This window comes from Ovis aries, chromosome 13 (assembly GCF_016772045.2).
Source record: "Ovis aries strain OAR_USU_Benz2616 breed Rambouillet chromosome 13, ARS-UI_Ramb_v3.0, whole genome shotgun sequence".
Classification (NCBI taxonomy): Eukaryota; Metazoa; Chordata; class Mammalia; order Artiodactyla; family Bovidae; genus Ovis; species Ovis aries.
In genome coordinates this window covers 31,017,997-31,032,588 of record NC_056066.1, presented here as the reverse complement: position 1 = coordinate 31,032,588, position 14,592 = coordinate 31,017,997, and the positions used below count along the sequence as shown (strand labels likewise).

General features: G+C 42.8%; 1 protein-coding gene across 5 annotated transcripts in view; it reads left to right on the top strand.

The window, feature by feature from the left end:
- The window catches only part of TRDMT1 (tRNA aspartic acid methyltransferase 1), a 99,165-nt gene that overhangs the window by 22,385 nt on the left and 62,188 nt on the right, over positions 1–14,592 (top strand). For 3 of the 5 annotated variants that reach the window (XM_012188439.4, XM_012188440.4, XM_004014246.4), the window contains exon 1: positions 9,352–9,441. Coding sequence is in view for 2 of the 5 variants with exons in the window: in XM_004014246.4 (XP_004014295.2) it covers positions 9,378–9,441 (64 nt within the window). In the remaining 3 variants the exon portion in view is untranslated. Of the gene's footprint in view, positions 1–61; positions 117–756; positions 782–9,351; positions 9,442–14,592 lie in introns of those variants that run through there. The other 2 variants (XM_042230590.2, XM_042230591.2) reach the window with 2 other exon arrangements.

Here is a 14,592-nt window from a genome sequence, read left to right as displayed (position 1 = left end):
CATGTCATTGATAGAGCGCATCTGCTGTTTACTGTTCTGTTTTGTTTTTCCTTTGTGACAGGCTCTGTATAAGGTGTCTGGACCCCAGAGAAAGAAGATGAAGGTTTGGCTACAAGGTTTGCTTTTCTTTGTGTTCCTTTTACTCCGTATTTCGGGGGCACTTATTTTAAATCAGTGTTCAGCATGCAATAATTAAGCAGTTGCTGCATGCTTCTTCAACACTGTCCAGTTATTGATGGGCTACCCATGAAAGTCATAGCTTCAAGAGACTGTCACTCTTGAGAAATTCTGATCAATAGAACTTTCGGTGATGAAGGAAATGGTCTTTCTTTCTTTTTCTTTTTTTTTGCTGTGTTACTTGAAATGTGCCTTGGGTGACTGATGAACTAAATATTTAATGTTTAATTAAGTTAATATAAACACAAGTCACCAGGTGTGGGTAGAGGCTACCCTACTGGCCAGTGTAGCCCTAAAGAAACAATGAAATTGTATAAAATAGTCCTGTGCTTAGAGAGAAGATGTTAAATTGTTTTTTATTGTTGACATTTTTTATGGTCAGAAATAGCAGATTTTAAAAATTTTTAATGAAAAATTCTTCAGTGCCTGGCACGTAGAAGCGTCAATAAATGATTGGATAGTATTAAGTTTCACCTCATCTCCATCCCAGGTTTTACCTGCTCTTGCGTCCTGGGTGAGGTCATGTTAACATTTTTTTCCCCTAAAACTGCCGGATCTGTAGACACACCTTCACAGCTACCGTGATCTTTCTGGGAGTTAAGAGGTAAGAGGGGCGCTTCTCTTAGTACGTGTGCTGCTGTCTGTCTTCTGACTACCTGTGATTAGTCTGTGCTCAGCACCCCCTCAGTCATGCTTATGGCTTCCCAAATCTAGCTTTATTTCATGCTGCCTCAAGCCCTAGCGACCTCAGGATGCCTCTCACCTGTCCCACCAGAGCCCTTAGATATATCTGTGTCCGTCTGGACCACTCTGTATGATGATCTGACTTTGTTTGGGCCCCATGCTCAGTTGTGTCCCCCAAATCAGGCATCACCACACTGGAGTGTGATTGACTCCAGGGTCAGAGTCATGCCATAGGATCCACGTGAAGAATGTCCTTATAGAGACACTTTTCATCACACATACATTTATGCACTGGGCAATGGGGCTTCCCTGGTGGTTCAGTTGGTAAAGAATCTGCCTACAATGCAGGAGACCTGGGTGATCCCTGGATCGGGAAGGTCCCCTGGAGAAGGAAATGCCAGTATTCTTGCCTGGGAAATCCCATGGACAGAGCAGTCTGCAGGGCTACAGTCCATGGGGTCACAAGAATCTGACATTACTTAGCGACTAAACCACTACCAAGCACTGGGCAAAGTGCTTTTAATTCTTGTAGAATCTCCACAGCAATTGCATGTTCTATTTTTACACATCTTAGATGCACTGTGGGTCAGAGAGGTTAAGTGACTTAGAGGCAGAGCTATGATTTCTTTTTTAAAAATTCTTTTATTTATTATTATTTTGGCTGTACCATGTAGGATCTTAGTTCCCTGACCAGGGATGGAACCCACACCCCCACATTGGAAGCTCAGAATCTTTACCCCTGGACAGCCAGGGAAATCCAGAGCATTTATTATCTGCACTCTTTGGCTTCCAAGTGTGTATTCTTAACCACAATGCAGTTCATTGCAAAAGAGGGAGAGTTCTTCAAAATCAGTGCAGAGGGCCAATCGAAAAGAAGCTAGATTTGGGGTGACTATAAAGAAGGCTTTTCTAATAATTCAAGCACTTCACCAGCAAGCACCTTACTCTGTGAAGTGCCCTGCGCACCTCGTTAGCAGCTCACAAGCTTCTTGCTAGCAGATCAAGAACTGGTAAAAGGCATTCTGAAATAAGTGTCTGGAATAACCACTTGTGGTGGATAAATTCTCTGGGTCTTTCCATTTCAAATTTCTTCTAAATATGATCTCCTGTCTTGAGGGCATTTATTGGCAATTTATTCCCATATGACTATTTTAAAATTTTTCCATACAGTTCATAAAGACCATTCTTTTTCTGTGTAAAACCAGAATGTAATTTATTCGTCACTCAAAGTGGCATAAGCAGGCTATTCTCTCCCTGTAGGCGATCCAGTATAGAAACCCACATCACATTTCACTGAGGAATAAAGAATGGCCTGGATCGTGGAAACTCAAGGATGGTTGCAAAAAACATTTCAAGCATTTGTCAGGCTTTATTTAATTTTGTTAGAAATTAATGATCAGTGACAGGTAGGAGATGAAGAATTAAATGTCATTAGATTTCAGTTTATACAACAAGCCTTTAAATAATTGAGAGTATGCTGTTATTATTTTACTTTACCCCATGGCAATCCACTCTAGTACTCTTGCCTTGAGAATCCCATGGGCAGAGAAGCCCGGCAGGCTGCAGTCCTTAGGGTTGAACCGAGTTGGATGTGACTAAAGCGACTAAGCAGCATACCCCTTGATATTCTATTGTGCCCTGTAATTATCTTTGGTACACTTTATATGTGCAAGATGTTAACCATCATTTCGGTTTTTAAAATTTTTTTTTAAAATTTTTAATTGGAGTATAATCGCTTCAGAATGTTGTGTTAGTTTCTGCTGTACAACAGTGGGAATCAGCTGTATGTATACACGTATCCCTTCCCTCCCACCCCGCCATCCCACCCATCTAGGTCGTCACAGAGGACCAAGCTGATAAAGCAGGATAAAGCAGCTTCTCAGTAGATATCTATTTTTAAGTATTTCGGTTTCTTAACAAAGTGTATTTTCTGTTTTGAAGGAAAATGCACTGACTGTCCTAAAGTTCAACTTTTGATGTTTGTATTTTCAAACAGTGTGTTGGGCTTCTCTGATTAAAACATCAGCTCCATTGGGCACGTCACTGAGGATAACTTTATCAGAAACTATAAGGTTACATAGCCAATCTTCTCCTCTAAGAACAGTTGAGAAAGAGTAGTTAATATACATTTTTTTGTTTTTGCCACACTGCACAGCATGTGGGATCTTAGTTCCCCGGCTAGGGACTGAACCCGTGCACCCTGCATTGGAAGGTGGAGTCTTAACCACTGGACCATTGGGGAAGTCCCGATATATATCTTCTTTTTTCTTCTTTATCTGTTCATCCCACATTCCTCCTCAGCTACTCTGGATTGTGGCACCCCCAGCTCATGCAGCTTGTGCCAGGGTTTGGAAGACAACACACACATAATTCAGTCTGAGGGGGCTAACATCTTACAGGTGCTTCCATGGAGACAGTTGTAAATTATGACTATGGAAGAAGTTTCTGTTCTTGAAATGACTGTCACTGTGATAAGTTTTAGAGAGGAAGTATCAGGTAAAGAGAAGATGTGGCAGACAGGAGCTAGATGTGGCAAACCGGGCTAGAATGAACGGAATGGGTTGATAGGAACAGGTAGGATCTGTATTGCAGAAGACTGGGAGGCAGGTGGATTGCAGAATTGAAACAAGTTGGGGGTTTCCAGCCTGGAAGTCTAGAAGGAAGTGTCTGCTTTAAGTGTGGGTCTTGGAGAAGGCTCGGGTTTCTAGACAGGGTGAAGAACAGAAGCAGGAAAGCTCAGAAATGGGGCATGTTTGGGTGATTCGGAGTACTCTAGGTTGTAGTGGCAGCAAAGAATGGGAGAAAGCAAACTTAGGGCAGAAAAGTGAGTCTGGAATTACATGGTGATTACATGTCTGGATTACATGGTGATCCTGAAGGACCAGAGTGAAGATTTTGTAATCAGGCTGCATGGGGATGGGGTTCTACCATCTTTTCTCTCACGAAGTTGGTATTTTTCATGAACTCTTCCCTGTACTTGTTCTTCCATCTTACAATGTAACATCCTTGGTCATATTTATTTTGATTTATAGCACTAATGCTTTAACAGGTTCTAGATTTCATATATTGATTGTTAACTATAGATAAATCACTGTAACTGCATAGCTCTATTTATATAGAAAGATACTAATATATACATAATATATATATATTTATGGCACTGTATTAGGTAATAAATATTAGAAAAGTTTGTTTCATGCATTATACACATGATGTTAGCGTGTATATGATTTCTATAGGCTTAGTTAGTTTAAAAGTATATTTGCTTATAGCAGATTTTTAAAATGTTTCCTTTCAAGATCATTTCAGTTTGAGCAGATAATTAACATGTGGCCCAATCAGGACTCACTGCTTCATATACTAATTCAGCTACAGAATTTTAGAGCTAGAGGGCCCTCAACAATCATTTCCTCTTCTTTCCTCTGTTTTATTTTACAGACAAGGAAACTGGGCTCACCGCCAAGGCACACAACCAATTATTGGCAATGCCAGGGCTAAGACTGTGTTCTCTGATATCTTTCTACCACACTACCCCTATCAGTGGCAAATAAGAAAACACTCAAAGGCCAATACACATGTGCAGTTAAAATATTTCACAGGACACATCAAAATGGATGTCAGGCATATAATTGAGACACAGTAGCCATAGTTTGTTAATAGTATTGCATTAGTAAATGTTAAAGCTTCTATCCGATCAGTTATTACTACAAGTTGTTTGTGGTTGTTCAGTCGTGAGTCGTGTCCGACCCTTTGTGACCCCATGGACCCTCCAGGCTCCTCTGTCCGTGAGGTTTTCCAAGCAAGAATACCGGAGTGGGTTGCCATTTCCTTCTCCAGGGGATCTTCCCATATCAGCAATCTAGCCTGTGTCTCCTGCATTGGCAGGCAGATTCTGAGCCACCAGTTTTTATTTCTGTACTTGAGTTATTAAGTCATGTCTGACTCTTTGCAACCCCATGAACTGCAGCACGCCAGGCTCTTCTGTCCTCCACTATCACTCTGAGTTTGCTCAAACTCATGTCCATTGAGTCAGTGATGCTATCTAACCATCTCATTCTCTGCCGCCCCCTTCTTCTTTTGCCTTCAATCTTTCCCAACATCAAGGTCTTTTCCAGTGAGTTGGCTCTTCGCATCACGTGGCCAAAGTATTGGAGCTTCAGCTTCAGCATCAGCCCTGCCAATGAATATTCAGCGTTGATTTCCTTTAGGACTGACGTGTTTGATATCCTTGCAGTCCAAGGGATTCTCAAGAGTCTTCTCCAGCACCACAGTTCAAAAGCATCAATTCTTCGGCGCTCAGCCTTCTTTATGGTCCAACTCTCACATCCATACATGACTACTGGAAAAACCATAGCTTTGACTAGACGGACCTTTGTTGGCAAAGTGATGTCTCTGCTTTTAATATTCTGTCTAGGTTTGTCATAGCTTTCCTTCCAAGGAGCAAGCGTCTTTTAATTTCATGGCTGCAATCACCATCTGCAGTGATTTTGGAGCCCAAGAAAATAAAATCGGTCACTGCTTCTACTTTTTCTCCTTTTATTTCCCATGAAGTGATGGGACCAGATGCCATGATCTTAGTTTTTTTAATGTTGAGTTTCAGTCCAGCTTTTTCACTCTCCTCTTTCACCCTCATCAAGAGGCTCTTTAGTTCCTCTTCACTTTCTGCCATTAGGATGGTGTCATCTGCATATCTGAGGTTGTTGATATTTCTCCCAGCAATCTTGATTCCAGCTTGTGATTCATCCAGCCCAGCATTTCGCATGATGTACTCTACATATAAGTTAAATAAGTAGGGTGACAATATACAGCCTTGTCGTACTCCTTTCCCAATTTGGAACCAGTCTGTTGTTCCATGTCTGGTTCTAACTGTTGCTTCTTGACCTGCATACAGGTTTCTCAAGAGATAGGTAAGGTGGTCTGGTATTCCCATCTCTTGAAGAATTTTCCACAGTTTGTTGTGATCCACAGAGTCAAGGGTTTTAGCATAGTCAATGAAGCAAAAGTAGATATTTTTCTGGAACTCCCTTGCTTTCTCCATGATCCAACGAATGTTGGCAATTTGATCTCTGGTTCCTCTGCCTTTTCTAAACCCAGCTTGTACATCTGGAAGTTCTCTATTCATGTACTGTTGAAGCCTAGCTTGAAGGATTTTGAGCATAACCTTGCTAGCATGTGAAATGAGCGCAATAGTACGGTAGTTTGAGCATTCTTTGGCATTGCCCTTCTTTGGGATTGGAATGAAAACTGACCTTTTCCAGTCCTGTGGCCACTGCTGAGTTTTCCAAATTTGCTGACATATTGCATGCAGCACTTTCACAGCATCATCTTTAAGGATTTGAAATAGTTCAATTGGAATTCCGTCATCTCCACTAGCTTTGTTTGTAGTAATGTTTCCTAGGGCCCACTTGACTTCACAGTCCAAAATGTCAGGTTCTAAGTGAGTGACCACACCATCTTGGTTATCTGGATCATTAAGACCTTTTTTGTATAGTTCTTCAGTGTATTCTTGCCACCTCTTCTTAATCTGTTCTGCTTCTCTTAGGTCCTTACCGTTTCTGTCATTTATTGTGTCCATCCTTGCATGAAATGCTTCCTTGATAGCTCCAATTTTCTTGAAAAGATCTCTAGTCTTTCCCTTTCTATTGTTTTCCTCTATTTCTTTGCACTGTTCATTTAAGTAGGCCTTCTTATCTCTCCTCGCTATTCTCTGGAACTCTGCATTCAGTTGTTTATAGCTTTCCTCTTCTCCTTTGCCTTTAGCTTCTCTTCTTTTCTCAGCTATTTGTAAGGCCTCGTTAGACAACCACTTTGCCTTCTTGCATTTCTTTTCCTTTGGGATGGTTTTTGTCACTGCCTCCTGTACAGTCTTACAAACCTCTGTCCATAGTTCTTCAGGGACTCTGTCTATCAGATCTAATCCCTTGAAACTTTTAGTCACCTCCACTGTATAATCATAAGGGATTTGACTTATGTTATACCTGGATGGCCTAGTGGTTTTCACTACTTTCTTCAATTTAAGCCTGAATTTGGCAATAAGGAGCTGATGATCTGAGCCACAGTCAGCGCCTGGTCTTGTTTTTGCTGACTGTATAGAGCTTCTCCATCTTTGGCTGCAAAGAATATAATCAATCTGATTTCGGTGTTGGCCATTTGGTGATGTCCATGTGTAGAGTCTTCTCTTGTGTTGTTGAAAGAGGGTGTTTGCTATGACCAGTGCGTTGTCTTGGCAAAACTCTATTAGCCTTTGCCCTGCTTCATTCTGCATTCCAAGGCCAAATTTGCCTGTTACTCCAGGTGTTTCTTGACTTCCTACTTTTGCATTCCAGTCCCCTATAATGAAAAGGACATCTTTTTTGGGTGTTAGTTTTAGAAGGTCTTGTAGGTCTTCATAGAACTGTTCAACTTCAGCTTCTTCAGCATTACTGGTTGGGGCATAGACTTGAATTACCGTGATATTGAATGGTTTGCCTTGGAAACGAACAGCGATCATTCTGTCATTTTTGAACTTGCATTCAAGTACTGCATTTTGGACTCTTTTGTTGACTATGATGGCTACTCCATTTCTTTTAAGGGTTTCCTGCCCACAGTAGTAGATATAATGGTCATCTGAGTCAAATTCACCCATTCCAGTCCATCTTAGTTCGCTGATTCCTAGAATGTCGACGTTCACTCTTGCCATTTCCCGTTTGACCACTTCTAATTTGCCTTCCATGGACCTAACATTCCAGGTTCCTATGCAATACTGTTCTTTACAGCATTGGACTTTACTTTCAGCACCAGACACATCCATAACTGAGTGTTGTTCCCACTTTGGTCCAGCAGCTTCATTCTTTCTTGAGCTGTTCATAATTGTCCTCACTCTTCCCCAGTAGCATATTGAACACCTTCAGACCTGGGGGAAGACACAAGGGAAGCCATTAGTACAACTCAGTTTCTCCTAACAATAGTGAACGTGCATGGGATTTCTCTGGCAGTCCAGTGGTTAAGAATCTGCATTTCTAATGCAGGAGGCACAGGTTTGATCCCTGGTTCAGGAACTAAGATCCCACATGCCTTATGGCATGGCCAAAAATAAATAAATAAGTAACATTCGATGGTAATGGGAACAATAGAAAAACACTTCACAATGAGACCATTTCTGCTCCTCCCAATGACCGTGTTTTCTTAGTTTGTAATCGAGCTTCTAACAATTTCGTGATTAGATCATCTTGGAGAAGGAAGGCCACAGCACTTGAAGGGCCATAATTGTAAGGGAACAGGACCCTATAAGGCCTTCCTAGATTAGACCTCTTCCCCCATAGCCTCTGCTTTAGCTCCACTCTGAAGAACCCAGATGATTAGTATCTGATGCATATTGTCTGAGTTTTTCAGATCCTGAAACTACCACCAAGTGGAAGAAAGTAACTGCTTGATGATGATGAGCACTAGCTCCAGACCTTCTAGCACCAAAAGACTGACCACCATCAAACAGTCTGAGAATGGTGCCTGGCCCTTACCTTGCCTTTAAAACTGCTTGGCTGAAACCCTTAGGAGAGTTCTGGGTTTCTGAGCATGTGCCACCTGTTTGCTTTGGTTCACCCTGCAATAAACCTTTCTCTGCTCCAAACTCTGACTCTGTGCATCAGGCATGTGAAATCGCATTTGATGACTTAAAAATAGTTCTAAGTTACATTAACAGCAGTTCCTGTCTTGGGGGTATTTTCCAAGTTAAAATAGCTTGCCCCAGAGTTCCCCTGTATTAGCTCACAGGGGACCTCTGGGGCACCTGTGCTGCTTTCTGCCCCTGTATCTCTCAGACCTTCTCTGGGTAAGAGGCTGATTTAGTTCCATCACTCAAGCTAAGGCCCAACACCAGGCACGAGGTACATGTTCAAGCCTAATGGTAGAAAGGTTTGGACGCTCCTGGCTTTCAAAGGACGGAAAAGCAGCAAGCCTGAAAAGTGAGTGTTTATGGGTTCTAACCTCTGTTAATTGACTTTGAGGCACAGGCCCTCTACTGTACCCAGGATTTTCTTTCTCCCTGTCAAGGCACTTTAGAAGGAAGATGGGAGAGTAAATCAAGCCATGGGGTGGCTTTCATTTTCTTGGGAGGGCTTTGTGCTTTCTGTCCCTTGTCCACCTGCCTACCCTTGCCAGTCCCTGAGCCTCAAAGCTGCCCCGTTAAGGCCTGAGCCCGAGCCTAGGAAGTGAAGTGAAGTCGGTCAGTCGTGTCCGACTCTTTGCGACCCCATGGACTGTAGCCTAGCACGCTCCTCTGTCCATGGGATTTTTCCAGGCAAGAGTACTGGAGTGGGTTGCCATTGCCTTCTACAGAGGATCTTCCCAACCGAGGGATTGAACCTGGGTCTCCAGTATTGTAGGCAGACGCTTTACCATCTGAGCCACCAGGGAAGTCCTAGGAGGAGGGAACTAAAAAGCCGCGGAACCAGAGATGAGGGAGCGGCGGGGCCGGGGGGAAGGAGGAGCCACGGGACCGGCAGGCCTAGCTCCAAGGAGGACGCGGTGGTGACGCAGGAATGGAGTCCTTGCGGGCCCTGGAACTCTATAGCGGAATTGGGGGCATGCACCAGGCTCTCAGAGGTGAGAGGGCACAGGGCGCCACTTCATCTGCGAGCCTGAGCTGGTCAGAGTTCGGGCTCCAGGGAGGGGCGGAGCGGCGAGGCACTAGGGGCGGAGACTGGAGGGGAAACGGTCTGTGGGGGAGGGGAGGGGAGGAGAGGGGAGGGGTGAGGGAGTTGCTCGGTTGTCTTGGAAACCGCCTGCGCGGCGCCCCAGCTGTCCCTTGGGGAGGAGACTCCCTTCCTCTGCCTGGTCCGAAGGGCGGAAGAGGTACCTGCTGGGAGTCGTGATCCTCAAGGCTTGGCTATAAAGTCGAACCAAAATGGTTCCCCCGGGGCGGGAGGGCCGAACCCCCTGCCCTGTGCCAAACCCCAATTGTGAGTGAGGCTGTCCCCCAGAGGCCTGGAAACTCGGTCCTTGACTCTCGAGGAACTCACACTGGGGGAGGGGAGGACGCTAGGCAGGGTCCTGCTGGTGAGGGCTTGGATTTTCAAGTGATAACTACAACTTGAGGTAGAAGTTCATGAACACTAAGTAGAACCGTAGAGGAATCCTGGAGAAAACAATCCTAGTCAGTTCTGATGGTTGAAAAGAAACATTTTGTTACTTCTGGTCTAGATACATTTAGGCGCCAGAAGAGCTGAGTTCAAACTTCGTTGAAATGTGACCTTAACATTTTTGAACCTGTGTGTTGGCCTTACAATGTGACAAGTATTTCTTTCAGAGATAAAACGTTATGAGCCTTAAAAAGTGTTTAAAATGTTTAATAATGCCTGGTGCATTGTAACCACTCAAAATATAAATATTATCCTCATGTACCTCTTGCATTTTGAGGTTTTAAATTTGTTTGGTGCTAAGTTGGAACTGCAAGGTTCATGTCGGCTATTTGCACTCAGGAATGTTTATTGAGCCCCTCTTCAGTTCCGGGTTCTATGCTAGGCACTGGAGTTGTAGAGTGACAAATAGACATGGAACGTGTATGTTTATTCTTAAATTACTATGACAACCACAAAACTGAAACCTCCCTGCTTCCCTTTTTTAGTACCAAGGCTAACACAAGACTAATACTGTAAGATACGGACAGTATGTCTTAAGTTGAGCACGTAAATTTTCTAAGCATATATATTGAGTTTGAGTCTAGAAGAGATTAGTGATTATCAACTCGATGGACGTGAGTCTGAGTGTACTCCAGGAGATGGTGATCAACAGGGAGGCCTGGCGTGCTGTGATTCATGGGGTTGCAAAGAGTCGGACACCACTGAGCGACTGAACTGAACTGAAATTTTTATTACCAATTATTTGATGGCTCTCTGTGTTCAGTTCTCTATGTAAAGTAACAAAACTTAACAGCAGGAAAACAAAACTAGCATTACTTGTGCTCTTAGTTAATTTTATAAGATTGTCAGCATTTTATCCCTTATCTTGAAGCCCCTTAAAGGTTACTTAGTGCTGTAATTCAGCCACTCCTTAAATGTTGGATGTTAATCCACCCCCCCACCCCCATTTTTTGGAAGTTTAAATATGCTGCAATTAATTATTGAGCATTAATCTTGGTTTTCTCTTTAGCATGTTTTCTAGAAGTCAAATTAATTAATGAAACACTATGTGCTAGTTACTAAGCCAAAAATACTGAGAATTTTTAAACTTTTGGTGATACAGCAGGTTGCTTTTCAGAGGATTTGAGTGCCTCCTTCAACTACATTTTCCTCAGGATTTGTGTTATCCATTTTTAACCTTTGTGAATTTGTTAGGGGAAGTTGTGTAATTTTAATTTGTGTTTTTTTGGGGTTAATAAATGATCAGATATTTCCCCCCTACTAGACATTGGAACCTGAATTTGTCTATACATATTTCTATTACTAGTGCTGTCATCCCAAATCTAAGTTATATCATCTCTCACTTAGTTTCCCAACTGCTCCCCTGCTTTCTTCCACTCTGCTTCCCTGTGCCATCCTTTCTCCATTTGGCAGCAAAGTGATCTCTTACCTGGTAAGCTGGATCGTGTCACTCCCTGGGGTCAGTGGTCTCCCTCTGGGGTTAGAATCACAGTCCCCTCTTCGTAGAAGGCCTGTGAGATCTAGCCTCCATCCACCGCTTCAGCCTTATCTGCCAGTCTCGCCTACTTCTCTTTTCCAGGCTTGCAGTTCTTCTTTCTCTTTGTTCCTCAGACCTTCAGAATTCCCCTTATGCTCTGGCCTTAGCTTTTGCTATCCTCTCCACCCAAGTGCCCTAACCTCAGGCTTTCATGCTGCAGCTGTATTTTGTCTTACACAGCTCAGTAACATGTGGCTGCTTCAGAACAGCCTTCCTCTGCTGACCCTGTGATCCACAGTACCCCTCCTGTGGCCTCTCTACCTGGACCCTCTATCATCTTTTAACTTGAGGTTGGCATATTAGGGATATTGCTTTTTGTCTTTCAACATTCATTTATTTGATGTACTAAAGTTAAAATTTTTTCTGTAATAAAATATGTTGCTGTTTTCCATGGGGTTTTTATTAATATATAATAATGCAAATGAGTAACAATGGTGGTTAACTGCAACAATTATTAAGGACTTTTTATATGTCATTCCCTTCTCCAGTGGACCACATCCTCTCCACCGTGACCCACCCGTCTTGGGTGGCCCCACGGCATGGCTTAGTTTCACTGAGACAAGGCTGTGGTCCGTGTGATTAGATTGACTGGATTGACCATTTCAGTATTCTTGCCTTGAGAACCCCATGAACGGTATGAAAAGGCAAAATGATAGGATACTGAAAGGGGAACTCCAGGTTGGTAGGTGCCCAATATGCTACTGGAGATCAGTGGAGAAATAACTCCAGAAAGAATGAAGGGATGGAGCCAAAGCAAAAACAATACCCAGCTGTGGATGTGACTGGTGACAGAAGCAAGGTCCCATGCTAGAAAGAGCAATATTGCCTAGGAACCTGGAATGTCAGGTCCATGAATCAAGGCAAATTGGAAGTGGTCAAACAGGAGATGGCAAGAGTGAACGTCGACATTCCTGGAATCAGCAAACTAAAATGGACGGGAATGGGTGAATTTAACTCAGATGACCATTATATCTACTACTGTGGGCAGGAATCCCTTAAAAGAAATGGAATAGCCATCATGGTCAAAAAAAGAGTCCAAAATGCAGTACTTGGATTCTGTCCTCAAAAATGACAGAATGATCTCTGTTCGTTTCCAGGACAAACCAGTCAATATCACAATAATCCAAGTCTATGCCCCAACCAGTCACGCTGAAGAAGCTGAAGTAGAACGGTTCTTTGAAGACCTACAAGACCTTATAGAACTGACACCCAAAAAAGATGTCCTTTTCATTATAGGGGACTGGAATGCAAAAGTAGGAAGTCAAGAAACACCTGGAGTAACAGGCAAATTTGGCCTTGGAATCCGGAATGAAGCAGGGCAAAGGCTAATAGAGTTTTGCCAAGACAACGCACTGGTCATAGCAAACACCTTCTTCCAACAACACAAGAGAAGACTCTACACTTGGACATCACCAGATGGTCAACACCGAAATCAGATTGATTATATTCTTTGCAGCCAAAGATGGAGAAGCTCTATACAGTCAGCAAAAACAAGACCAGGCGCTGACTGTGGCTCAGATCATGAACTCCTTATTGCCAAATTCAGGCTTAAATTGAAAACAGTAGGAAAAACCACTAGACCATTCAGGTATGACCTAAATCAAATCCCTTATGATTATACAGTGGAAGTGAGAAATAGATTTAAGGGACTAGATCTGATTGATAGGATGCCTGATGAATTATGGAATGAGGTTCGTAACATTGTACAGGAGACAGGGATCAAGACCATCCCCATGGAAAAGAAATGCAAAAAAGCAAAATGGCTGTCTGAGGAGGCCTTACAAATAGCTGTGAAAAGAAGAGAAGCAAAAAGCAAATGAGAAAGGGAAAGATATAAGCATCTGAATGCAGAGTTCCAAAGAATAGCAAGAAGAGATAAGAAAGCCTTCCTCAGTGATCAATGCAAAGAAATAGAGGAAAGGAACAGATTGGGAAAGACTAAAGATCTCTTCAAGAAAATTAGAGATACCAAGGGAACATTTCATGCAAAGATGGGCTTGATAAAGGACAGAAATGGTATGGACCTAACAGAAGCAGAAGATATTAAGAAGAGGTGGCAAGAATACACAGAAGAACTGTACAAAAAAAATCTTCATGACCAAGATAATCACAATGGTGTGATCACTCACCTAGAGCCAGACCTCTTGGAATGTGAAGTCAAGTGGGCCTTAGAAAGCATCACCACGAATGAAGCTAGTGGAGGTGATGGAATTCCAGTTGAGCTGTTTCAAATCCTGAAAGATGATGCTGTGAAAGTGTTGCACTCAATATGCCAGCAAATTTGGAAAATTCAGCAGTGTCCACAGGACTGGAAAAGGTCAGTTTTCATTCCAATCCCAAAGAAAGTCAATGCCAAAGAATACTCAAACTACTGCACAATTGCACTCATCTCACATGCTAGTAAAGTAATGCTCAGAATTCTTCAAGCCAGGCTGTTCAACAATACGTGAACCATAAACTTCCAGATCTTCAAGCTGGTTTTAGAAAAGGCAGAGGAACCAGAGATCAAATTGTCAACATCTGCTGGATCATGGAAAAAGCAAGGGTGTTACAGAAAAACATCTATTTCTGCTTTATTGACTATGCCAATGCCTTTGACTGTGTGGATCACAATAAACTGTGGAAAATTCTAAAAGAGATGGGAATACCAGACCGCCTGACCTGCCTCTTGAGAAATCTGTATGCAGGTCAGGAAGCAACAGTTAGAACTGGACATGGAACAACAGACTGGTTCCAAATAGGAAAAGGAGTATGTCAAGGCTGTATATTGTCACCCTGCTTATTTAACTTCTATGCAGAGTACATCATGAGAAATGCTGGGCTGGAAGAAACACAAGCTGGAATCAAGATTTCCGGGAGAAATATCAATAACCTCAGATATGCCGATGACACTACCCTTATGCCAGAAAGTAAAGAGGAGCTAAAAGCCTCTTGATGAAAGTGAAAGAGGAGAGTGAAAAAATTGGCTCAAAGCTCAACATTCAGAAAACAAAGATCATGGCATCTGGTCCCATCACTTCATGGGAAATAGATGGGGAAACAGTGGAAACAGTGTCAGAGTTTATTTTTCTGGGCTCC